General features: G+C 41.4%; 5 protein-coding genes across 15 annotated transcripts; 2 read left to right on the forward strand and 3 right to left on the reverse strand.

Annotated features, from left to right (window-relative positions):
* The first annotated feature begins 1,157 nt into the window (after nucleotides 1–1,157).
* LOC105702906 (BRISC and BRCA1-A complex member 1-like) lies at nucleotides 1,158–13,041 on the forward strand. Of its 2 annotated transcripts, none has more exons than XM_012430859.2 (3): nucleotides 1,158–2,334; nucleotides 2,410–2,492; nucleotides 12,974–13,041. In XM_012430859.2, exon 1 carries the CDS (start codon nucleotides 1,380–1,382, stop codon nucleotides 2,310–2,312), a length of 933 nt encoding a protein of 310 aa, XP_012286282.1. In that variant the 5' UTR covers nucleotides 1,158–1,379; the 3' UTR covers nucleotides 2,313–2,334; nucleotides 2,410–2,492; nucleotides 12,974–13,041. The 2 variants fall into 2 exon arrangements, with proteins under 2 accessions (XP_012286282.1, XP_012286281.1); XM_012430858.1 differs by lacking the exon at nucleotides 12,974–13,041 and adding an exon at nucleotides 3,133–3,262.
* LOC105702903 (laccase-4) lies at nucleotides 2,492–12,602 on the reverse strand. 4 transcript variants are annotated; one of them, XM_012430850.2, is made up of 12 exons: nucleotides 12,165–12,602; nucleotides 11,647–12,070; nucleotides 7,336–7,406; nucleotides 6,876–7,168; nucleotides 5,495–5,705; nucleotides 5,116–5,393; nucleotides 4,917–5,040; nucleotides 4,623–4,843; nucleotides 4,367–4,553; nucleotides 4,007–4,222; nucleotides 3,668–3,886; nucleotides 2,492–3,524 (listed from the first exon to the last, which is right to left on the reverse strand). In XM_012430850.2, the coding sequence occupies exons 3-12, from the start codon at nucleotides 7,397–7,399 to the stop codon at nucleotides 3,163–3,165; spliced, it is 2,175 nt and encodes a 724-aa protein (XP_012286273.1). In that variant the 5' UTR covers nucleotides 7,400–7,406; nucleotides 11,647–12,070; nucleotides 12,165–12,602; the 3' UTR covers nucleotides 2,492–3,162. The 4 variants fall into 4 exon arrangements, with proteins under 4 accessions (XP_012286273.1, XP_012286272.1, XP_012286271.1 ...); XM_012430849.2 differs by lacking the exon at nucleotides 11,647–12,070; XM_012430848.2 differs by lacking the exons at nucleotides 11,647–12,070; nucleotides 12,165–12,602 and adding an exon at nucleotides 8,445–8,688.
* On the reverse strand, nucleotides 12,648–15,754 carry LOC105702905 (jmjC domain-containing protein 5). Of its 2 annotated transcripts, none has more exons than XM_023432482.1 (8): nucleotides 15,548–15,754; nucleotides 14,556–14,706; nucleotides 14,331–14,484; nucleotides 14,075–14,252; nucleotides 13,847–14,011; nucleotides 13,512–13,729; nucleotides 13,299–13,454; nucleotides 12,648–13,218 (listed from the first exon to the last, which is right to left on the reverse strand). In XM_023432482.1, the coding sequence occupies exons 1-8, from the start codon at nucleotides 15,558–15,560 to the stop codon at nucleotides 12,961–12,963; spliced, it is 1,293 nt and encodes a 430-aa protein (XP_023288250.1). In that variant the 5' UTR covers nucleotides 15,561–15,754; the 3' UTR covers nucleotides 12,648–12,960. The 2 variants fall into 2 exon arrangements, 1 of the variants encoding a protein (XP_023288250.1); XR_002762202.1 differs by having other exon boundaries at nucleotides 13,088–13,218; nucleotides 13,299–13,426.
* Nucleotides 15,755–15,862: 108 nt separating this feature from the next.
* On the forward strand, nucleotides 15,863–18,834 carry LOC105702904 (phenylalanine--tRNA ligase beta subunit). Of its 3 annotated transcripts, none has more exons than XM_012430856.1 (13): nucleotides 15,863–15,880; nucleotides 15,966–16,181; nucleotides 16,288–16,343; nucleotides 16,408–16,562; nucleotides 16,636–16,705; nucleotides 16,766–17,032; nucleotides 17,108–17,287; nucleotides 17,356–17,531; nucleotides 17,611–17,815; nucleotides 17,875–17,955; nucleotides 18,025–18,117; nucleotides 18,199–18,478; nucleotides 18,583–18,834. In XM_012430856.1, the coding sequence occupies exons 2-13, from the start codon at nucleotides 16,124–16,126 to the stop codon at nucleotides 18,732–18,734; spliced, it is 1,773 nt and encodes a 590-aa protein (XP_012286279.1). In that variant the 5' UTR covers nucleotides 15,863–15,880; nucleotides 15,966–16,123; the 3' UTR covers nucleotides 18,735–18,834. The 3 variants fall into 3 exon arrangements, with proteins under 3 accessions (XP_012286279.1, XP_012286278.1, XP_012286277.1); XM_012430855.2 differs by having other exon boundaries at nucleotides 15,868–15,885; XM_012430854.1 differs by lacking the exon at nucleotides 15,863–15,880 and having other exon boundaries at nucleotides 15,887–16,181.
* A 643-nt stretch (nucleotides 18,835–19,477) lies between these two features.
* Nucleotides 19,478–21,573, reverse strand: LOC105702907 (histone H1-III). Of its 4 annotated transcripts, none has more exons than XM_012430862.2 (2): nucleotides 20,955–21,573; nucleotides 19,478–20,596 (listed from the first exon to the last, which is right to left on the reverse strand). In XM_012430862.2, exon 2 carries the CDS (start codon nucleotides 20,496–20,498, stop codon nucleotides 19,932–19,934), a length of 567 nt encoding a protein of 188 aa, XP_012286285.1. In that variant the 5' UTR covers nucleotides 20,499–20,596; nucleotides 20,955–21,573; the 3' UTR covers nucleotides 19,478–19,931. The 4 variants fall into 4 exon arrangements, with proteins under 4 accessions (XP_012286285.1, XP_012286284.1, XP_012286283.1 ...); XM_012430861.2 differs by having other exon boundaries at nucleotides 20,931–21,573; XM_012430860.2 differs by having other exon boundaries at nucleotides 20,856–21,572.
* Between the last annotated feature and the right edge of the window lie 139 nt (nucleotides 21,574–21,712).

A 21,712-nucleotide genomic window follows, 5' to 3' on the forward strand; every position in this document is an offset into this window, starting at 1 on the left:
TGCGGCAACTCTCCGACACTCTCCGGCACTCTCCGGCACTCTCCGGCAACTTTCCAGCTCTCTCCGGCACTCTGTGGCACTCTGCGGCAACTCTCCGGCACTCTCCGGCACTCTTCGGCACTCTACTGCACTTAACAACACGCAACCGCACTGTACGGCCTTCGATAAGTCTCGAAAACACTTGAAAAACGCGCGAAAACGATCGATAACGGTCGAAAATGCTCTGAAAATTACCGATAAACGCTCGAAAAACGGTCGATAACGCTCCAAAACACTTGACAAACGCTCGATAACGCTCGAAAACGCTCCATAACGCTCCAAAAGACTCTAAAAACGCTCGAATACACTAAAAACGCTCGAAAACGGTTGAAAAACGCTTTGTAACCCTAAAAAACAGTCTAAAAACGCTCGAAACCGCTCTGAAAATGATCGAGAAACGCTCGAGAACGTTAAAAAACGGTCGAAAAACGCTCGAGAACGCTCGAGAACGCTTGAAACCGCTCGAAAAACGCTCGATAATGCTCGAAAACGCTCGATAACGCTAGTAGGGAAATGTAAAAAAAATCATACGCGAAATGACTCGGCTTATATCCGGGGTTAGGTAAGCCTCTGGAGGATTTTCGCAGTATCGACTCTCACGCATACTCGTCGAGTGTAGCGCCGAACGCACATATATTCAACATCTCTACCGTAGCTTGGCGCTTGGCTGGTTGGGACGCGCGAAGATTTCTAGGAGCGATCGCACTCACGCAGATTCGCTGCATGAGAATTCCGTACACGACACCGACGCGTGCCCCAAAGCTCCGCACACGTCGACTTTGAGGTAACAATGTACTTAATAGTAGTAGATAAGTAGATAAAGTCAAATGGAGTGTCACGAATGTTCTTCCTTTACCATCGAAAGCGAGCAGTGTTGGTAAGCGTAGGTAAGCCACCAACGTCAACTGCCGCATGGTATTACCATCACGAGTACGTGAGGCGCCAACGGCGACTGGTAGATGGTACCGCCATCGCGAGTGCACGAGCTCCTATCAGAAATTCGTTGCGCCGCCCTTGGGGGCAAAAAACGGTGAAAGCTAACGTACGAAACCAGAGGGCAGCACATGATGCGATCGCACTATCCTGCCCGTGAGCAGTCTCTCAACTCATCTCTGAAATCACATGCACAGCAATGGCCACCATGCTTCTCCGCAGAAAAGTTTTATCTCTGGTTCCAGGAAGCAAGTCATGAAAAATTGGGGAGAAGTCCGATACGGCGTGAATGTATGAACACATTTTACTAAATATATGAAATAATATTGAGAACCTTATTCGAGCGCTATCACCGCGGTGTTTGATGTGGTTTAACGTTTACGTCAACGTGAGCTCGATTTCGTGAAATGACAGACAAGCATCAGTCAAACGATGATATTCAATCGATTTCTGTCAAGCTGCAGTCCATAACGACTGCAGATGCTAATTTAAGCTCACAAGATTCAACGCGGACAAATCAAACTATGCCCAAAGTAAATAACACTACACCAGTATCTAATTTGGAGGAAAGAACAGTAAGCGCAGTAGAAGAGAGTGCAATGATAAAGCCAGGACTTAACGTGCCAGAAAAAATAGTTCTTGTAATTGATACGGTAAAAGAACATGACTGTACGAAATTTAAATTAGGTACCGGGGCCAAGTACCCACCATTATTTATGATAAAGAGGGTCGTGGAAATCTTCGTTGGAACCAAGTCAACGATACATCGTAAGCACGAGTTTGCCTTGATGACTCTGGATTCGCAATCGGTGCATTGGTTGTGCGATTTTACGAATAACACAAAGACGCTTCTTAATCACTTGGACAGCGTCGAAGAAGATGTCCTCGATGAGGAACACAAGGAATGCGATTTAGGCGGGGTGTTTGAATGTATATATGAGCGTACCGGTCTCCTGCAAATACCTAATAACAATTCTGCCGTACCAAAGTTTGTCCTTCGGGTTATATTGATTTATTCTCGCTCGCACTGCATGCCTGTTATTACGTCAGGTCAGAAGGAACTTATAGAATTATTGGAACATCCGTACTGCTTCTTGGACACTCTGTTTGTTCACGAGCCACCTAGTCCTGAAAATAAATGTGAGAAGATTTATGCCAAGCTTGGAGAGTTTGATGTAAAGAACCGTTCCTATATTCTCGAGGCTGGAAGAAACGCTACCAAGCTGCACGATAACATGGCCAAATTAATGGCACATCCACTCCAGCGCCCTGTTCAGGGTGATGCATCGTACACCATTTTTGCCAATGTACCTTCACAAGAAGTTCACACTAATGTATAATACAATTTTTCTTTTTAATAAGGTGAATTAAAAATAATGAGTATCCACCAAACTTTTATACCTAAATTAATAACATAAGATTTTATTATTCTTCCAGATTCTTGTGGAAGTTTTAGGAACTACACTGGGAACAAAGGCTTCTTCGTTAACTACAATGTCAGTGTAACTACAATTGCACATGTAAATATAACATTTTTTATTACATTTCTCAGAATTCATTGTTTCCATCTTGACACCTTGGTTCACATTTTTTAAATTTCTTCCTATTGTTATACCTGCAGTAACGGTAGACTCATATTAGTATTTAAAAGGTAGCGAAAGACAAAATTCAGTCGTTTCCAAAAAATATTAATTTTAGTTTGTCACAACATATTGATTGCACGCACAACCCTTATCTACAGTACTGGGAAGATAACTCTGACTTGATTGTGCCTAAAATATTCATCAAAATGTACTTAGAATATAAAAAATACTTTCGAGTCAGAATTATTTGGCCATCCAATGTACAACATACGAGTCAGGTATGGCACCGTTTGCCCCTAAATGTCATTACGTTCCAAAAAGCGACAATTCGGAATGAAGTGCCACATCAGTACATATATACATAGAAATATAATATCTACTTTTACATATCACAGCATCGATACACCCCAATGATCTATTAATACTATTACCTAGGTTAGGATTCCAAAGACTCCTCATGTGAAATTCTCAAATCCTGCCTAGCGAACTTCGATGAAAGATATTCTTACATTACTATCACGCTGACATTAAAGTTAACACTTGTTGAATACTCTGTAAGGTATTCGTCCGTGTACAGGTACAGTTCGGTACTCGACATGAAATGCTACTAAGAAGTAAGAGGGCTTATAATCAGACAAGTTACAAGTATCAGAATTCCCACGGCGTGACAACTCGCGGACGAGGAGGCTTTGAATTCTCCAAAAATCAGGGGAATCCATGTCATAAATGAAATTTTAGTAGGCCGAGTGTCATCGACCTCATTCTCATGCGGTAAAACTTCTGTCGTCGACGTCAAAAATTTACTCCAAAGCTCTCCTGTAATTTCCGGTCTGCCCGATGGCAACCAATTCCCACATTTTGGGAAATCTCGTGGCACTGGTGGAAATTCTTCATGTTCGCCAATTTTAAAGATCAAGGCCATGCCCAGCTCGACATGGAACTCGATGTGACAGTGGAAAATCCAGTATCCTGAAATATTTAATTCCTGAGACTCTCTTCACGCATGAAATTAACTATTCAGGTATCTAACCTAAAAATTGCCGTACGCATTCGATAGAAAAATATAAGATAAAGGAAAATACGAGTTTGATACATTTCCAAGATAAACTCACCAGGATTATTAGCATGAAACCTTAAAATCGTGTAGCCACCGTCAGGGACGGTGACGGTATCCTTAATCGGAGCACGTTTCAGTTTCCTGTGGATCAGACCTCGCTTGTCTAGGTTTTTCACTTCCTCAACGGTGACGTTTTTGCCGACTCTTGCCATGGACACGACGCGAAACGAGTGACCATGTAAATGGAAGGGATGATTGGCATCAAAAGTGAAACCTGGAATAAAGGAGTCGTGAAGTAAAAAAATAAAATAACTCTAAAAAAGATTCGTGCCTCTATCGACTTCGTGCATTAAAATCTACTTTTGTCTATTTTACAAATATCAGAGGTGTAAACCTTTGTCAACCAGCACAAGCTCGACGACGCTTCCGAGTTTGACCTGTAGTACGTGTGTACAGGCACAGAAATCTTCTACGCATCCTTCTACGGTACTGGCATTGCAGAACTGTTCCGTCGAAATAGAATCTCTCTGAGAGAGTAACGGGTATGGTGGAAGCTTCAACGTGATGTGGTTCAGTTGTGGCGTGAAAAGTCTCTGGCGTTTGTCTTTGACTGTAAATTATAAATAAATAAAACGAACATAAGAGATTGAAAAGAAACCCTCGTTAAATATTCTATACGGTGTGAAGGAGACTCCGTTGCATTTTATAATTTTTCAAGGTTTCCAAGAATTTCCTGCATGTTGACACACGTTACCTTGGTGGAAACCATAAAGGTTTTTACGATGGAAATCCGGATTGTCCTTGTCGTAGAAGTCGTAGGAAATATAGAACTGGTAATCAGGCTTGCGAGTATTCGATTCATCGTCAGGATCTAAAGAATCCAACAGCGGCACACTGATGACGGTGTCTGTCTCCATGCCTTGGTTCAACGTGTTCACTTGCTGTGCATGAAACATGAAAATTAATACCTCATCGATGAATATATCTGAAAAAAAGATTAATGAACGTACCAAAGCATCCGAAGTTGTAGGCACACGCTCATAAGACACTGTTTCCTTGGGATCGATCTCAGGTGCTCCCTCATACCGCAGGATAGCAACTTGATACGCACTGAGAAACCTCTCGTCGCAGTCCATTAATCCACGAAACCTTATCCAATAATTCCCAACATCTTGGTTCATCTCCACTATCACGTCGAATCGCTCTCCTGCATAGGTGACGACGGATTCAGCTGAGAAAAAAATACTTATATAAAAAAAATGTCCGAAGAGAATATTTCACACCGACAATAGCACACATTCTACCTTCAATCGGCTCGAAGTCGTTCCCATCAGAACTGACGACATAAATCGTATGATTGTCAATCGACACCTCGATCGGGCAATTCAAAAACTCCGCATTGATAATCCTCAGCCGATATCTGAAATTCTAAAATAACCACCGCATAAATAAATGTGTCAAGGGGGAGTATTACAAGAAATAAGTACCCAGCCGCAAATTCACCTGTTTTACTGAGACTACCGCGACAGGCATGTCGACAAGAGTGCCATTTTCAGACTGGATCGGTTTGAAGCGCCCTAAACCATTGACTAGTAAATTCGGAGACTTGTTGTCCCCATTAGCGTGATGATGGGCCAGGAACTTTTCTACCCCGGATTCGTGTAGCCAGTCGAGGATGACTAAATTATGCTCGTCGTAATCATAGAGGTCTTTATGGTGGTCTCGAGAGGGAGGAACTCGAACAATCAGAGCGCCGAAGACCCCATCGCCTCGGTGGAATCCTGAATGAATAGTTAATTTCATAAAAATGACTATAAATATTACTATAAGTACTATGCAAAATCATGCATTAATTAGTGACATACAAGAGATATTTAAATACCTGAGTGGGAGTGCCAAAAGTGAGTACCGGAAGTAGCAGCGGTGTAATGGTACCTGAAGGTGGCACCAGGTAAAATCGGGCACTGCGTCACGTAGGGAACCCCATCCATGTATGGGGTTCCCGGATGTTGCTGACCATGCCAATGGATCGTCGTGCTCTCGGTGGGCATCATGTTCGTGACGTCAATGATCAACCTGTCGCCTTGGCATACCTACGGCAAGGCACACAATGAGCGGTTTTTGCCCTCGCGAGGTGATATAATAATTTCGCTATAATAGCGGATACATGGCCTTGGTAATTCGGAGCGAGAGGTTTTCGAAGGTGCGCGGATCTGGTCTATCGTTTGACTCATTTCTTCCGGGAGGAAAAATCTTACCTCTCGGTCCGACTTTACCTTCGACCGAACGGTGCAAAAAAAAAAAAAGAAAAGGAAATTACGAGGTCTCCAGTTCCGGAAATTATGCTAATGTATTCGCTGCAAATCTATTCGTATGATCGCATTAATATGAGAACATTGCCGAGGCTCGATGCCTAGATACCGGAACCCGTGCCAAGCAAACGGCCCAGAATACATTTATCCTACTCGAGTTCTGAATATATTTATCTTTAGCTGCGTTAATCCTACACTCGTTAAGCTGCATGACGCACTCGCACAATGAGCCCGTTCGCACGTGATGCACGTCCCGCCCGAGATCCCGTAACAGGTGACTCGTTTTAAAGGAATAAACGCAGTGACGACCTAATGTTACTCTACTTTTCATTTAATCATTTTATATGACGCCTGGAAAACTGAGAGATAAATAAATATAACTTGCATTCAGGTACTTTTAGAGAAACTTGGTCCTTTTGATCCCAGCCGACTTGGTGGAGCGAAACTTTATACCTAGTTGAAAATGTATTTAACCGAATATAAAAATACATTATCAACGGTTTAAGGTGTTATGAAAGTGTCATGTATGTACGTACCAAAAAGTCGAAATATTTATTAAACTTTTTTCCATATTGAATGCACTGAACAATTTGAAACTTTATCATGTGACTGTGAAGATCCTGAAATTGGCGATATTTGATTTTTCAAAAAAAAATAATACAAATTTCATGAGCTTCAAGACTTTTATTAGGACCTCGTAATCGCGTGTTAGAGTTTCAGATTATTCGGTGCACCTAGTTTGGAGAAGAATTTTATTAATATTTTCACGTATCGATATATATATAGAATGACCCTTTCATATCACCTTAATAGGTGATTAATTAAAATTCAGATATTCATGCAGTGGCTTTACGGGAGTCGTGAAAGATTGTGAAAAATAGAGCTGTTTTTTTTTTTTTAGAGAGTTTGGCCTACATAAATGGTCTCGTGTTGTAAACAATAATTACTAACTTCGATCGAGGGTCCCGGCATTTGTCGATTGACCACGATGAGAGGTCTCTCGACACCGTCTCCGGCGACACAGTGAGGTCGAAAGCAATCCGTGTAATTGAACGGACAGTCGTAACAAGCTTTGCTCATCGTGTAGTAAGCCTCCACCCTGAATTCGTAATGACACTCCATCGGCGGGGCATTTTCCTGGCATGTTCGTCTACAGGGATGATTTTCCCAGTCAATCTCGTCGGGAAACTTCTCGTCCGTCTGCACGTTCCAGCTGAGGCCATGATCGGCTGTTATCACAGTCTCTAAAATCGGAGATAAGACATAATCTAGGTGAGACGCATCACTAGGCGTCTAGGACAGCTGATCAACTTATCACGGATCCTCCAAAAATACAACAGACGTTACACGTCGATAAGAAAAATATCTAATACCTCACTAATTTTCTTATATCACATTGTCGGCTACTCACCAGCTGAACCACTGTTAATTAGCACTTCCGAGCTAATCAGGACGGCCACTATTGAGACTATCATCGTTGACCTGCGAACAGAAATGGAATTACACGTTACTGTAAAAATCCAACCGAATAAACTGAGAAAATCGCACGAAGAGAAGTACTCCTGTCGCTGAACATTCCGTTTGACAATGTAATAATTACTGTACGTGGCAAAAGAGTCGGATCCGAAATCAAAGAAAATCTTTCCCCTATCTCAGGATTACTCGCGGCCCGAAGTATCGATGCCGAGCATCTGTACGATCCTAATTATACGCTCGTAAAGTCAATTACGCGTGAAATTGCCACTTGCCCAAACATTAACATTTTTAATGCAAACCAACGTGGCGACGATGTCATCGTTAATAATTCGGGACGTGCGAATTAATACGTATAAATAATTGCCGAAGAACACGAGGGCTCTTCAAGGTTTTCACGCCGAAGTTTGCCCGCTCTCCTGCAAGGTAAATTCCAGGAGAAAGTGGCTCACTGGACGAAGATAACAATTCTAAGCCTCACGTGATGCGTAATAAACAAACATATTCTTACGTAAACGCGTGTTGCAACGAAAGAGGACGTAGATAAACTATGGGATATGTCGAGGTGGCGCGAAAGAGTTCTGAAATAAATGCAGTCGCAGAGAAACGGCGATTCCAACATTGTCACATGAACATTAGCATTAAAACGTCTCGGAAATTATTCCGGAGTTTTAAGAAATCCCTGCTAGGTAGAGGCATTGTTCCGTGAAGAGTCCGGCATTGAAGTCTCCGCCAGAGTGGACGCGCCACAGAACAAATGCGTGTATTCTTTTTACAAGTACACGTAGAGGAATTAACATGTCATCGGTATGGTTTTAATTAACTGTCGAGCAATAATTCTTCACATTTTAAGTGTACGGCAGAACTTATTGAATTTTAAGAGCTGAAGTATCGAGGAACGATTCCAGTGCTTTTGTAAATATTGGTGGAGAACTAAAAATGCGTCGGCATGGTTTTAATTAATTGTCGGTTAAATGTTCCTTCACTTTTTAGGTGTATAATATAACTAATTGCACTTTAAGAGCTGGAGGAGATCGATGGACGTACTTTTTGCCAGTTTTTCGAACGCACTGCATTTTTCTATCTTTTTTTAAACGGACCCGTGGACGAAGCACTTCGACGCGCGCAGTCGACTCTCTTCCAGGAAGCCGAGGAAGAGCTCGAGTTGCACCAAAAGCGAGGCTTGCCGACCCTTTCCTCGTCTCTTCGGAGTGGGATCCGAAGGACCGATCGCGAAGAACTGGACCGCTTTGAGTCGGTTCTCGTCTCTATAGAAGAGACTCTTGGAGGTCGCACGTACCCCACGCAGGAGCCGAACTATCGTCCTGTTACCTCCACCATGGCCGCGCTCGTCATAGTGGTGTAACCGAAGCCGCGAGAAAAAAAAAAGCCCCACGACGCACTGCACCGATAAGTAGTTATTAATAATTAATGGGACTTTAATTAATCCGCAGCCGAGATCAGTAGGTACAGTGACATCACGAAACACCGCGTCCAAGAAAACCAGTAATGGAATCCGTTGTTCATCTTTGAATCTACGTCTGGCCGTGAAAAGGAAAATCCCCTATCCGGGAGCAAACCATGATTCATTAACAGCTTCTCATTAAGGAAGTTCTATTAGTTAAATTGATCGCGTGGATTCCCCGCTTCAAAGTGCGTCGTCGATGACGGATATCGTCGTCGAAATGTCCATGAATTGGGGTAAAATCTAAAGGATTAATCGGAACGGTCGGTATTCACCTTCACCAAGGTGTATGATCGAGGATATAAAAAGTGTATAATTTAAATACACGGGTATAATTATTCCGGCGAGGAGATGACGTCGACGTGCCCTCGGATTCCCGGATGAACGGCTCTTTTCCCGTTGCCGAGCATTGACGCGACTATTTAGTATGACGCCTTCTGGTATGGTAATTTTTTAATGACTTCCAGGTATCTTTGTTTCGCAAAAGGGATGGCATATCAAGGGGCACTTGATAACGCATCTTTCGGACGCCGTCGACGCATCGACGCCACTTTCTGCTGTTCATGATCGACCATTTCACCGAGACAAAGATATAACCGACCTCTGGCGTGTTCTCTGCACGGACCTCCTTCGTCCGGTTTTCCTCGTTCCTCCTTTTTCTTCGCCTTTCTCCCCCCGTTCGTCGTTCCACGTTTCCTTATTTGGCTTTTGGTATTCCCGGCTTTCCTCTTCGGGACACGCTAATGACCGGCAAAAGCGCAGCATGGAGAACGAAAGTAGTCGAAGGGTCCGGATTCCGAGCATCTTGGAGATTTTAATCTTCGGAAGGGGTTGTCGACATGGCAGTTTCTTTGCATTCTCCAACGTCAGTGGACGGAACGATTTGAAACATAGACGAGATGCTGTCTGGACCCTCTGGGAATATTTGTTAACCGGGAAATCACCTCTCGATTCGCCGAGTTTCTTATAAAAATGAGTATTCTTCTCACTTCAGACTTGCGACGAAGAACCAAAATGGCGACGGTCAAGCGGTACCCTTCCGTGCCGAAGAATCCCTTAGCGTCGTTTATTCAATAATAATGTCTACATTTCACATGGACCCGTTGGGAATATTTGTTAATCGGGAAGTCACCTATTGATTCAACGAGTTTTGTGTAAAAATGAGTATTTTTCTCGCTTGAGGCCTGCGACGTAGAACCAAGATGGCGGCGGTCACGCGGTGCGCTCGGATCCCGAGGAATCCCTTTGCACGGATTACTCAACGGTAATGTCTGCATTTCACGTGCGTGCTCTTCGATTTTTTTTCTCTTCTTCCAGCATTCTGACGTAATAACCGGTGTTGTCCGATCATGACTGGGCCATCTCGTGACGCGGGCAAGGCCGTTGGCAGGTCAGCCATCGAACCTGCCTTTCTCGACGTCAGCATTCCCTTCTTCTGCCACCTCTAGAAAATGGCCCACCGTCCATTCGCACATTCGCGATCTCATCTTGGAAAGTTCCAAGCGCCGAGTACAAGAAATTGCAGGAAACTACGGTATCGGTAAAGCGATAAAAGAAGGATTTAAAAACCCTCAATTATCGAGCGCGTGATCGGCAAGTCGCCTCGCCGCGCAAGAAGCGCTCCTTCCGGTGGCTTCCGTCCTTGGCACGGATCTCGCGGATAATGCAATGAACTCTTCAAGTGCAATTGAACTCCTAGATCCAAGCGTTTATAATATCCACATAGAAGGTAACGAGGCGTAGAACGTACAATGGCGGACATGAATGCCTCCTCTGCAGATACGGCATCGCCTGTGCAGTATGGGAGGGCATTGATGTCTCCCAGTGTACCATTAGCTCGTTAGTTTTGCCCATCACGAATTTGCAAATTTAAAAACGTGCAATCAAGGTTCACTGAAATTTGTCGTTTTCTCATTCACCCAGGGAGAACCGGTAATGCCGTACAATTACGTGGCACAATTTATCCGCGGTGAAAGAATCTCGATGCTTATCGAAATGGAATGGCGTATCGCTTTGTTCTCGCGGACCGAATCTAATGACTCAGTCGAAACGATCGCTTTTTACACGCTGCAGACATGTTCGACGTATTATAATCATGTCGCTAATGTCTCGTGACATCGTAACCGAAGTTCCTATCGTGGCGTCGAGGCTTGGAACTTTAAACAGAACGCTTTCCCAGGAAACCCCAGACCGCACGTGTTAGCAATTTCGCTTCTATCGCTTTTCCAGAGCTTGTCAAAATATCTAAATCCCAAATTGCGATACAGCACGAATCGGCTTTAGAGTTAACTTCAGTAGTTGAGTTAGTCATCGCAGACTTCGATTTGTGGTACGTGTTTAACGGTGGAAACAAAAACCAGGACGTCCCGAAGAGGCGGGAACTTTTTCGTATTCTAGTTCTTATCTGTGTAGAAAGAAAACTGGAAGAAAAAAAAAAGAAAAAGGGAAAAACTCTTTTGTTCGAGATCAGGATCAGAGTCTGAGACAGATATGAGTCCTGATGTACGGTCAGAATCCCAGATCCGTATTTACCGTGACGGATGTGTATTTTCCCGACTAATTGCAATTTTCTTGTCTGAAAAGAACGACTTTGCATCCATTATGAAAATGGTTCCGGGAAATTGACGCTAATCGATGGTTCGCCTCGACATTGAACTTGTCGTAGCTGTCGAAGATCTTATCACTGGATTCGCGGAAAGGACTGCGAGTCTCTAAAGAAATATTTATAACAATTCCGGGATTACCGTGAGAAAACGAGACGGGATTAAGTTCGGCATCGAGTACCTGAAGAGTCCTGGTTATCAATTTCTGGAATGTCGACCAAATCGAGAGGAGTCGTCACTTTTCGTTTCTCGTGACCCTTTTCTCAGCATTTCGTCACTGATCCGCTGATAAGATTCGCGATATTCCGGTCTCGTCCACGGTCGAGAATTATGCGGTGGGCACGTTGTGAAATTTCGTAAATGGGTGAGCTAGCCGGCATTATGAGAGGAGCGTTATGCTATCGTAGAGAAGAGCAGCATCGCAATGGCCTTGACTCGTCGGGACGTTTCGACACCCTCTCGTTGGTATTCTCGTTGCGCCTCGCGTGTATAAATTGTCGATTTTTAACGTCATTGAGAAAAGAAATACTAGTTCAGGAATAAACCCAGGGCACTCGTGATTTGAAGTCTCTATCAGATCCTGGAAGCGTCTCGGCACTTGCCTACTAAATAGAAAAAGGCAACGTGATACAGCGTAATATACGATTGCCAAATTTCTGGCATTACAATTTCTGATATCATTGAAACCACCGAAATTACCTTCGACGTACATCCTGTGTAACTTGGTGTACCTTCTTAACGCATCGATAAGATCTTCGGTTGGCACATCGACGAATTCTTCTGGTCGCTCATCAAGGTCCGTCAGGGATGTTTACGGTCACCGGATTCAAAATTCCGTGTAAAGATGAGATGTAACGACGCGTTGCCGTAAGATAGTACATCGGACGACTGTCTGGCCAATTACGATGCTTTCTTCTTCGTCTTGACATCCCCGAATTCGAGCCACCTCTCCTCTGGATTCCCTACCAAACTTTGTCGTTAAAGTCAAGGCAACCTCACCGATACGCTCCGTTTGTATACTCGGAGATAATTCTCGTTATCGGCTCGTCTGGAAACATTTTTTTCTGGCTTAAGCTCTTCGCAAACACGGGACGATCGCAATTCCCTCGGAACTCGTGGAGATCCTTAGCAGCAGCTTACGAGGAATTGCACAACCTACAAGAAGAAATAATGCATTATAATATTTGATTGCAATCCTGGTATAATTTATTTGTCCCTCTGCGTTACATTTGATGTAAACTGGTTTCGCGTGTTAACTTTAAGGAACATTTAAAGACTGTGCTATTGGTAATCATTAACGATAAATAGACATTTTTGGATATTCCTGTAAGCTAATCTAAATCTTACTGACTTTCTGCCAACGTAACGTACATAAAACTTGACCTAAGTTACAGCACCGCTGGTTACAACGAATCATTTTCATGAATTTCACTATTTAAGTAGAGTATTTAAAATTCATGTATATCAAGTAGAGTCTGTGAATAATACTAACTTATTAATTCCACCAGAAACTGACAGAGAAACTCGCTGTGAGAGCAACAACATAGTGCCACCACTTCGGGGGAATGAACAACATTTCTCCAGGTCCTAAATAGCAGATCAAACCCTTGGCATTTCGAAATTTCGGCCACTTTTCGAAGTCTGGATGGCCAGGATCTACTTGAGCAGTATTGCAAAGTAATCTTGTCTCGTAGGGATACAGATTTGGAGTATCTTCCGGGGAATACAATATTATTCTTTTGTATCCAAATACCTGGAATAAATATGATTTATTTGTTACGTCCCTAATTTTCTGTAAACTAGTCAGAAACTATAGAAAATTTAGAAATATACCTGACATAATAAATTATACTTTGGATCATAATGCAAGGGTGATACAGTTCCGCTTGGGCCAAACCATGCATTTATGTCAGGTGGCGTTACGTCTTCTTCACCCTCTGAAAAGCTGCAGTACTCTGGTACTGCGAAATCCTCTTTCAATTCTGGTATCTACGATGGAGTCGGTTTTAAAAAAAAATTAAATGGGAAATTTAACTTCTCTAGTACCTGTTCAAAAAGTGGGTGCTGCGCCAAATATCCCACTTTATTATTTTTCCTTGATATGTGAGTTTGTAGAAAATCAGAGAAGGAGACAAGATGTTGGGTCCAGTCTTCCTCGGTGTAACGAGATCCAATTTCAATCGGTACGGTACGCGTTCCAGCTACCCTCATTAAATAATCTGCATTTCGCCATAATGTCAATGCTTTCCAATGCTTCAAGCATCCTGAATATTGTAACAGTATAATTGATTTATAAGAGTTCAACCTAAAATAGAGAATTATGTTCTGGAAGTATTACATGACTCGTGACGTTACGTAACCTTATCGAGTTTATCAACCACCTGCTAAAATTGCTGGAGTCTTTCTTGCAAATATATCTCTGTAGAAGGTTTCCATAGACGGTTCATAGTATTGCTTCACAGTTTCAAAACCAGGGTATGTTTCTTGACAAATACTTGCATCTTCGAATAACACTTTACTACTATTTTCCATTACCCCCAAGTTTTCTACAAATAAAATTTAATTCTTATGTCCTGTCACTTAGTCTGCAGCGGTCTAGGTGCACTCACCAACAAAATAACGATTAGCATTTGAGGCAATTGTTGTTAGAAGGTCTGGAGCATGAGGCAAGGGTGCTCCTAACAAAATGCCTTTGTCAATCTGCTGTATTATTTGCTGCAAGTTTTCGTCTTTACTTTTTGCAGACTTTTCCGTATCGTTTTCACCCTTCATCTGAAGTATTAATGCCTGTGTAATTATGGTAATTATTAAATTACTCTCTATCTTATACTTTGTTACTTCATTGATATTTAAATTCACACGTACCATAAGGATACTACATACAGAATAGCAGACTCTGTGCTCAATAGGAACATCTTTCCAGTACCCGGAATTAAGAGACTCCCATGCTCGATCTAAACAAGCTTCCAAGCGTAGTAATGAATTTTTTACCCAGTTTGGAGAAAACTCGACTCTTCGACTGAAATCACAAATTCTGATTAGAAATCTGATCACATACTTGACAGATTCTAAAATGAAATGTATAATCACTCGCTACTTCCAAATGCCCTCAGCGTCGAAAGTATTGGAATTAAATGCACTCTCGCTTCATGCGGTACATTTTCTTTTAAGTCTTGCAACAATGATTCCCAGGGAATCGAGTTCATGTTGAAAATACATTCTTTGAGAGATCCACCTGAAACTGGCAAAGGTTAAATAATTATAAAACGACTTTAGATGAAAAAGAATTTAATTGCATTATAACAATAATGAATTAAATATAAAATTATTATACGTAGAAACTTCTGGAGTACATCGGTTTGCTTAAATATGGCCACTGGACGACAACGTAATCAGCCAAATAATATAATATTTTTCCAGTCAAAGAAAAAGTCTTAACCCTACAGATGCTCTCTATAAATATAATTTTCGTTTTAACAATAAATAAAACTTTCAGTATGAACGCGATAACACATAACGGTACGCACGTGCCTGGCCCATTGCATATTATTAAATCAGGCTTTTCGTTCCAAATAATAGGAAACGCTTCCAAAGTCGCATACAGAGTCGTCCAAATAGACGTAACGTACGATTGATGAACTTCTCTACTTCGGGCCATACTAATTACATGATAATCCGTGTTAGCGTCTTCTATTTTTTTGACCTTATCCGTACTGATGCGATCAGTTTGAGCACATATGTATATTCTTGGTGAATAAGTCTTAACGTTTAAATGCTTAACGATGCGTAACATCTCTGTGGTATGTCCACCTGAACCTAGTACGATCATTGCTTTGGCAATGCGTTTTTGAGATTTTCGTCTTGGTAGCTTGCCATGCTGGACGAAAATTAAATATAAGATCCTTGCTTGCAAAGTAAGAGCTCCTAAGAACAATAAGCTATACAGAAATACGATCATTTCGATATGCTCCTAACCTATTACCTGCAATATTGAAATACATACAGTTCACGTTTAATTCTTTAAATTCCTAAGTGAGGAGACAGAAAAATTAACAAGTCATTAATCCATGAATCTCAAATACCTTTCGAGTCCATCTATTTATTCAAACGATCATTTATCCACGTTAGATCTAACTCGATCTCGACCAATTTCGATTACTCGATGGAATATTTTCACTGTTCTCCACCTGTCTTCACTTTTGATTTCGTACTGTTATATATTCAGCAGAGATGAGCTCATCTCTGCATTCAAGCCGATATATCCTTACACACAAATCAACGGCAGGGAGTGAACGCCACTGAGGGGTAACAGGTGGCAAGTGCGTTAGCCGTCCGCATCCTCCACTGGGGGGCAGCATAGGCGCAATCACGTGACCCTGCCCGTGATCAATCTCCCAACTCATCTCAGCATAGACGTTCTGTATATTTTAATTCTATGTCGCGATGTGTCACTGCAGAATATATATAATGTATATAATGTAAATTAAATGTATAATGCAGGTGTTCATTTTTCATTGGACCGTGGTGTGCAGAGCACGTGTCAAGGGTTGATATTTTCAACTGCAGTACTTACCAGTACTTACCGAGATTGTGTTACTTCTAGTCCCCTGCATCGGGTTTGAAAAAAAATCGAAGGGTCCTAACATATTTTACGAAAAATGCCGACAATAGGAATAAAACGGGACCTACTCTTTAACGCACTTGGCAAATCCTACAGTAAGAACAGTTTATTTTATTAATGTTACTCATCCTCATTTATTTTCAAGGAAAAATTTCGTTATTTGAGTCTTCTCCGATTTAACGTGAACTTTCTGCTTTGCAGCGGACGATGAGTTCCAGAAATTATGTTTCGCTTATGGTCTAGAGTTGGATGAAGTGGTAAATATTTTACGGTGATTTGGTATCGAATCTTATAGAACTAAAACTATGATTTTATGTTCAGACAACCGAGAAGCAGATGATATTTAAAGAACAAGGAATTGAACCAAATATGGGCCCTTCTGAGGAAATTATCTATAAAATTGATATACCAGCTAATCGATACGATCTATTATCCCTCGAAGGTCTCGTGAATGGCCTGCTTATATTTTTACAGAAGTATTACACATTTATTTGCAACCTTACTAAAGTGTTATAAATCACAAATGATTTGCACGGCAATTGCTTTTAGGATACAGTCACCACAATACAAACTAGTAATTCCAAAAAACGGGATGCAGAAAATCGTAATGACAAAAAATGTAAGTAGCTATTTGGCTATGTCATTTTACGACTGCAACAAACTAGACATTTATTTTCAGTGTCTCATGGTGAGAGGACATCTCGTTGCAGCCATTTTAAGGGACGTATCATTCACTAAAGATTCTTATAACAGTTTCATCGATCTACAAGACAAGTTGCATCAAAACATTTGTCGTAAGCGTAGTCTTGTTTCGATTGGAACTCATGATTTAGATACAATAAAGGGTCCCTTTATTTATGATGCTAAACCACCAAAGGAAATATTCTTCAAACCTCTCAATGAAAAAAAGGAATATACCGGAGAAGGAATCATGGATCTGTATGCCGTATGAGCGCTTTCTTTTAATCATGTTAAATTAAAAATTATGTGCTTTATTTTAATTTAACATTTAACTTTGTAGCATCATGCTCAGCTGAAGCATTATTTGCCAATTATTAAGGACAGTTCTGTGTACCCAGTGGTCTATGACAATAATGGAACAGTATTATCGTTGCCTCCAATTATTAATAGCGATCATTCGAAAATAACATTGGATACAAAAAATATTTTTATTGAATGTACCGCTATCGATCTTACGAAGGTATTTTGTGTCTCCTCTTAATTATTTATTCTAAAGAATCTTGGATGTAATAACCAGATTATTTACAGGCAAAGGTGGTAGTAGACACGCTAGTCTGTGCATTTAGTAAATACTGCAGTGAAAAGTATACGATAGAAGCTGTGGAAGTTGTATATCCCGATAACAAAAGTTACTACTATCCGGAATTGAAATATCGAACAGAAGAGGTCGATAGTAACATGGCAACGAGTTATATTGGCATCGAGTAAGTGCTCTACTTTTACAGCTCAAGCACCATGTACATTGATTCGTAAAAAATCTACAAATACATTCTTTGGAACAAGGCAAACTCCTGACCAAGTAGCCCAGTTACTTTCAAAAATGAGTCTGAAGGCACACGTTAAAGATGGTGCAAAATTACTCGTCGAAATACCTCCGACGAGGCACGATGTGATACAAGCTTGTGATATTTACGAAGACGTGGCCATTGCTTATGGCTATAACAATATTCGGAAGACCATACCTCAGACGTCGACAATTGCAGAGGAGGTAAACATACATGTATTTTAAGAAATTTATATTTGCAACTAATATTGATCATTTGTTAGTTCCCACTGAATAAGTTATCCGATCAAGTAAGAGAGGAACTGGCTCATGCTGGGTTCACCGAAGCACTGACATTCTCTTTAGTGAGTTTTTTTTCTATTGATTTTTAATAAAAATCATAAGTATTTATAACAACAGAAAATCATTTTTAGTGTTCTCGGGACGATATTGCTGACAAACTAGGCCACAACATAAAGGAGATACCAGCAGTTCACATATCAAATCCAAAAACGCTGGAATTCCAGGTTAATAAATGATAATGTACTTCGTGCTGTTGTTAGGATGCTTTTGAATTTTTGCATGCATATAAATTATATCTGTCATAGGTAGCACGAACTTTGCTATTGCCCGGATTACTCAAAACGTTATCAGCGAACAAGAAAATGCCTCTGCCATATAAATTATTCGAGGTTTCGGACGTGGTACTTCGCGATCTTACGGCAGAAGTTGGGGCTCGCAATGAAAGGCGTTTGTGTGCTGTAAACTGTAATAAATCTGCAGGATTTGAAATCATCCACGGTCTCCTTGACAGAGTGATGCAAGTTTTGGAAGTACCGTGGAGATCAAACAAGGACTCTAGTGGATACTACTTGCAAGCTGCCGAGGGTGTGTTACAAATTTTTAATTTAAGTTATCATGGAAAAAGATGTCAAATTTACCCTCGATTCTAGATAAATGCTAATAGTGAAACTCAACAATTATGCTTTCAGATCCAACATACTTCCCACAGCGATGTGCAGAGATAGTGGCCTATGGCGAAGTAATTGGTAAAATGGGTGTAATACATCCCGATGTAATGTCAATGTTCGAGTTGAATCTACCATGCTCGGCACTGGAGATCAACATCGAGCCTTTTCTGTAACTAACACAGAAGTTTTTTCACTCAATCTTTCTCTGCTACAATTATAAACAAATGCATTTGTACCGAAAATTTTGCGACAGTAAACCGCCTACAAAAAATATTGTGTCCATAAATAACGTCGTTGAAGTGCGAGTCGACTTGTCTTTGACAGCTGAAACACTACACGGACAAATATCAAATAACACCCATTGTGGATCGTTAAAGGATATAAAAGGGAACGACACTCGTGTGTTGTATCATTTGACTTATCCTACTTCAAGTTCGTTAAAGTTCATTTTGAATTTGATCCTTTTTGTCACTCCCGTACTATACGTTAGGAACTATGAATTTTGTTTTATACTTGGACTTGTTAATCATCGTAATGATACCGTTAAATACAGGAGTTCATGAGAAGAAATTATAGACTAAAAGTAAGGCTCAACAGCTTTTTTGAGATAATGTCGAAAGGGTTAAGTGTACCATTTTTTAGGTTAGGAAAATGGTTATACATGAAACGGTGACGCCTCATGCGCAAATGGCAGCCAGAACCTTTAGTCATAAAGTAATGTTGGAACCACGAATAAATTGGGCAATAGTTGGCCTTGAGACAGAAAGACTCAATTTTAGCCAATATTGGTCCAATATTGATTTGAAAGTTGGCTCTCATCAAATTGTCTTTACATATAATTACTTGATGAATAACATTTTGTTAAGAGGAGTTGCATCAACATTGTTGAGCAATGTCCAAGTTTTATCCAAAGGTGTTAGATCAACACAAGCTCAAAGTTTATTGTCCTTTCTATCATCATATATGTACATGACATAAGAACTCTTAGAATTACATGTAGGCTGATCAAAGATCGATGATTTTAAGGATTTTTTTCAAAATTCTCTTAGCAAGGAGTCATTCATAGATTGAATTTTTTTAACATTTTTCATGGCATGACAATTAGATCAATGAAAACAATCACTAAATCACTACGTCAAATTTATAAAAAACAATGCGTAGGTACAGTACAAAATTGTCCAAAATTTGTTAGTACAGAATCATTCTTTACAAGACACCATAGTATCCCTGAAAAGGGCCGAAATCTACAAGGTGAATGCTCGGTACCAGCTGCATTAGAATCACAGTTGACCTATCTCGAGCATTCTCAAAGAAGCTCAGATCCCAAGAAGGAACACATTTCTCTCTTTTCAAGAAATCCACGCATAACCTCACTTCCTCTTAGCAGTGGTTACCTTAGGTAAAACTTTTTTCGACTTGGTGGCAACTTTCTTAGGTTTAGATTTAGGTGCCTCTTTGATTTTCTTCGGGGAGGTCTTGACAACTTTGGCCTTTGTTGCAACGGTTTTCGGTTTCGGGGGCTTTGCAGCTGGACTCTTAACCATTTTACGCTTTTCGTTCACAGCTACCCTATCAGTTTCCTTCAGAGACTTCTCGGCCGCCTTCTTCGGCAAATCTGGTTTCCTAGTTACAGATACGGATCTCTTCGATGACTTACTGGCAATAACCATCTTGTCACCCTCTGGTTTGTTCGACAACCTAAAGGATCCCGTGGCACCTATACCCTTGGTCTGAACTAGCACCCCTGAAGCCACCGCAGTCTTCAAATATCTCTTAATGAATGGCGCATATTTATCGGTGTCCAGATAATAGACATCCCCGATGTACTTCTTGATCGCCTGCAGCGATGAGCCACCACGCTGATTCAACTCCTTTATGGCGTCATTTACCATCTCCGAGGTGCTGGGGTGGTCCATTTTCGTCTTGGATATTTTCATGTTTCGTGCCTTGATGCTCTGCGTGCCACTTCCGTCCGACGACCAAACCGTCGCTTTGCCGCTCGTCTATCTGTAGATCCTTTAAATCTCACCTTCGCCTGGAAAATGAATGCTCTCTAAAAAGTTTACTCTCCACAAATTTAGGAAACATCGGTTCAAAGGAATAAATACAGATACACTCAATGCCCTTGCTTATGAAGAGGATAAGCACCACATACGACCAAATCTCATGTGTAATCGGTGTATTACTCTATAAGCAGGAGAGCGTCACAAACGACGCGCGTAACGCTGTATTCAGCTGTATTTTTTGTATTAAAACTGATTAAAACAAAGGCGACGCATGCCGGGCTTGCTTACGATAAATCCCGATACACTCCTACAATGGACGTTACGTCGTTGTCGACGCTCATGTGCGTGGTTTTCAAATTTTACCTTCCTCCCGAATATTCTCGGTACCTTGAAGCGTCCTTTCTCGGTATGTTGGTCTTCTTCAACATCCAAAAAACAAGAATTTATCCGAATTCGTCGGCCAGGAGTGGCGCGCGATTTACAGTCATGGCGGAGCACGGACCATGGAGAGAGACCGCTCGGCCTTGCAGATTTCGACTTGTCTTTCCATTATAGTCCCAATACGATACCCACGACAGTTTATAAAATTGAAAAGAACATCGCTATAATTCGACACTTCCGGTCCACAGAAATCCATAAAGGACATTTCCGCAAAGTCGAACGGCCGAGCAAAATCAATCGGGAACTCGGCGCGTCCAGAACAGCGCTCTTCGATCGCAACCCGAAGAATTCCGATATTTTCGAGACTTCTGCCGAGAATTTCATGAGAATCCTGGTCACCGAAAGAAACATTCGAGAGAATTAGGAAGAATTCGGTTAACCGGGGGTTTTGAGAGGGTTCAAAGAAGTTTAAAGTCCAGAATTCGGGGGGAACGGTTCGCTACTTGCTCATGGCGTCCAGTCGAAGATGCTGGAAGTTTCGCTCGAGATCGCTCTCACGAATCTTCGATTACTCGATTTCTATTCCAGAATCGATCGATGGATAATCGAAGAGTCCATGTCTACCTCTCGTGCCTTGTTCGCGGTTTCAATTCCAGGGCATCTAAACCAGGATTGACCGTTACGGCGGAAAATTCGGATGCCATAACCTCGACGTCGTTGTTTTCTTTCCCTATATACTCCCTCGCTCCGTTTCCAACGACCTA

The sequence above is a fragment of the Orussus abietinus genome, unplaced genomic scaffold, assembly GCF_000612105.2.
Source record: "Orussus abietinus isolate OABI.00-Male unplaced genomic scaffold, Oabi_2.0 scaffold321, whole genome shotgun sequence".
Classification (NCBI taxonomy): Eukaryota; Metazoa; Arthropoda; class Insecta; order Hymenoptera; family Orussidae; genus Orussus; species Orussus abietinus.

Bases quoted from the DNA above. Each gene is read 5' to 3' on its own strand.
- LOC105702906 (XM_012430859.2), top strand. From the start codon at position 1,380: ATGACAGACAAGCATCAGTCAAACGATGATATTCAATCGATTTCTGTC.
- LOC105702905 (XM_023432482.1), bottom strand. The intron at 14,012-14,074 runs GTGAGTGCACCT...TTTTATTTGTAG, and splicing joins TGCTAATCGTTATTTTGTTG to AAAACTTGGGGGTAATGGAA. The intron at 13,730-13,846 runs GTGGTTGATAAA...TACAATATTCAG, and splicing joins GACTCCAGCAATTTTAGCAG to GATGCTTGAAGCATTGGAAA.
- LOC105702907 (XM_012430862.2), bottom strand. From the start codon at position 20,498: ATGAAAATATCCAAGACGAAAATGGACCACCCCAGCACCTCGGAGATG.
- LOC105702903 (XM_012430848.2), bottom strand. From the start codon at position 8,473: ATGCAGTGCGTTCGAAAAACTGGCAAAAA. The intron at 5,394-5,494 runs GTATTTAAATAT...CTATTCATTCAG, and splicing joins CTTTTGGCACTCCCACTCAG to GATTCCACCGAGGCGATGGG. The intron at 4,223-4,366 runs GTAACGTGTGTC...TATAATTTACAG, and splicing joins CCTTTATGGTTTCCACCAAG to TCAAAGACAAACGCCAGAGA.
- LOC105702904 (XM_012430856.1), top strand. From the start codon at position 16,124: ATGCCGACAATAGGAATAAAACGGGACCTACTCTTTAACGCACTTGGC. The intron at 17,956-18,024 runs GTGAGTTTTTTT...AATCATTTTTAG, and splicing joins AAGCACTGACATTCTCTTTA to TGTTCTCGGGACGATATTGC. The intron at 18,118-18,198 runs GTTAATAAATGA...TATCTGTCATAG, and splicing joins CAAAAACGCTGGAATTCCAG to GTAGCACGAACTTTGCTATT.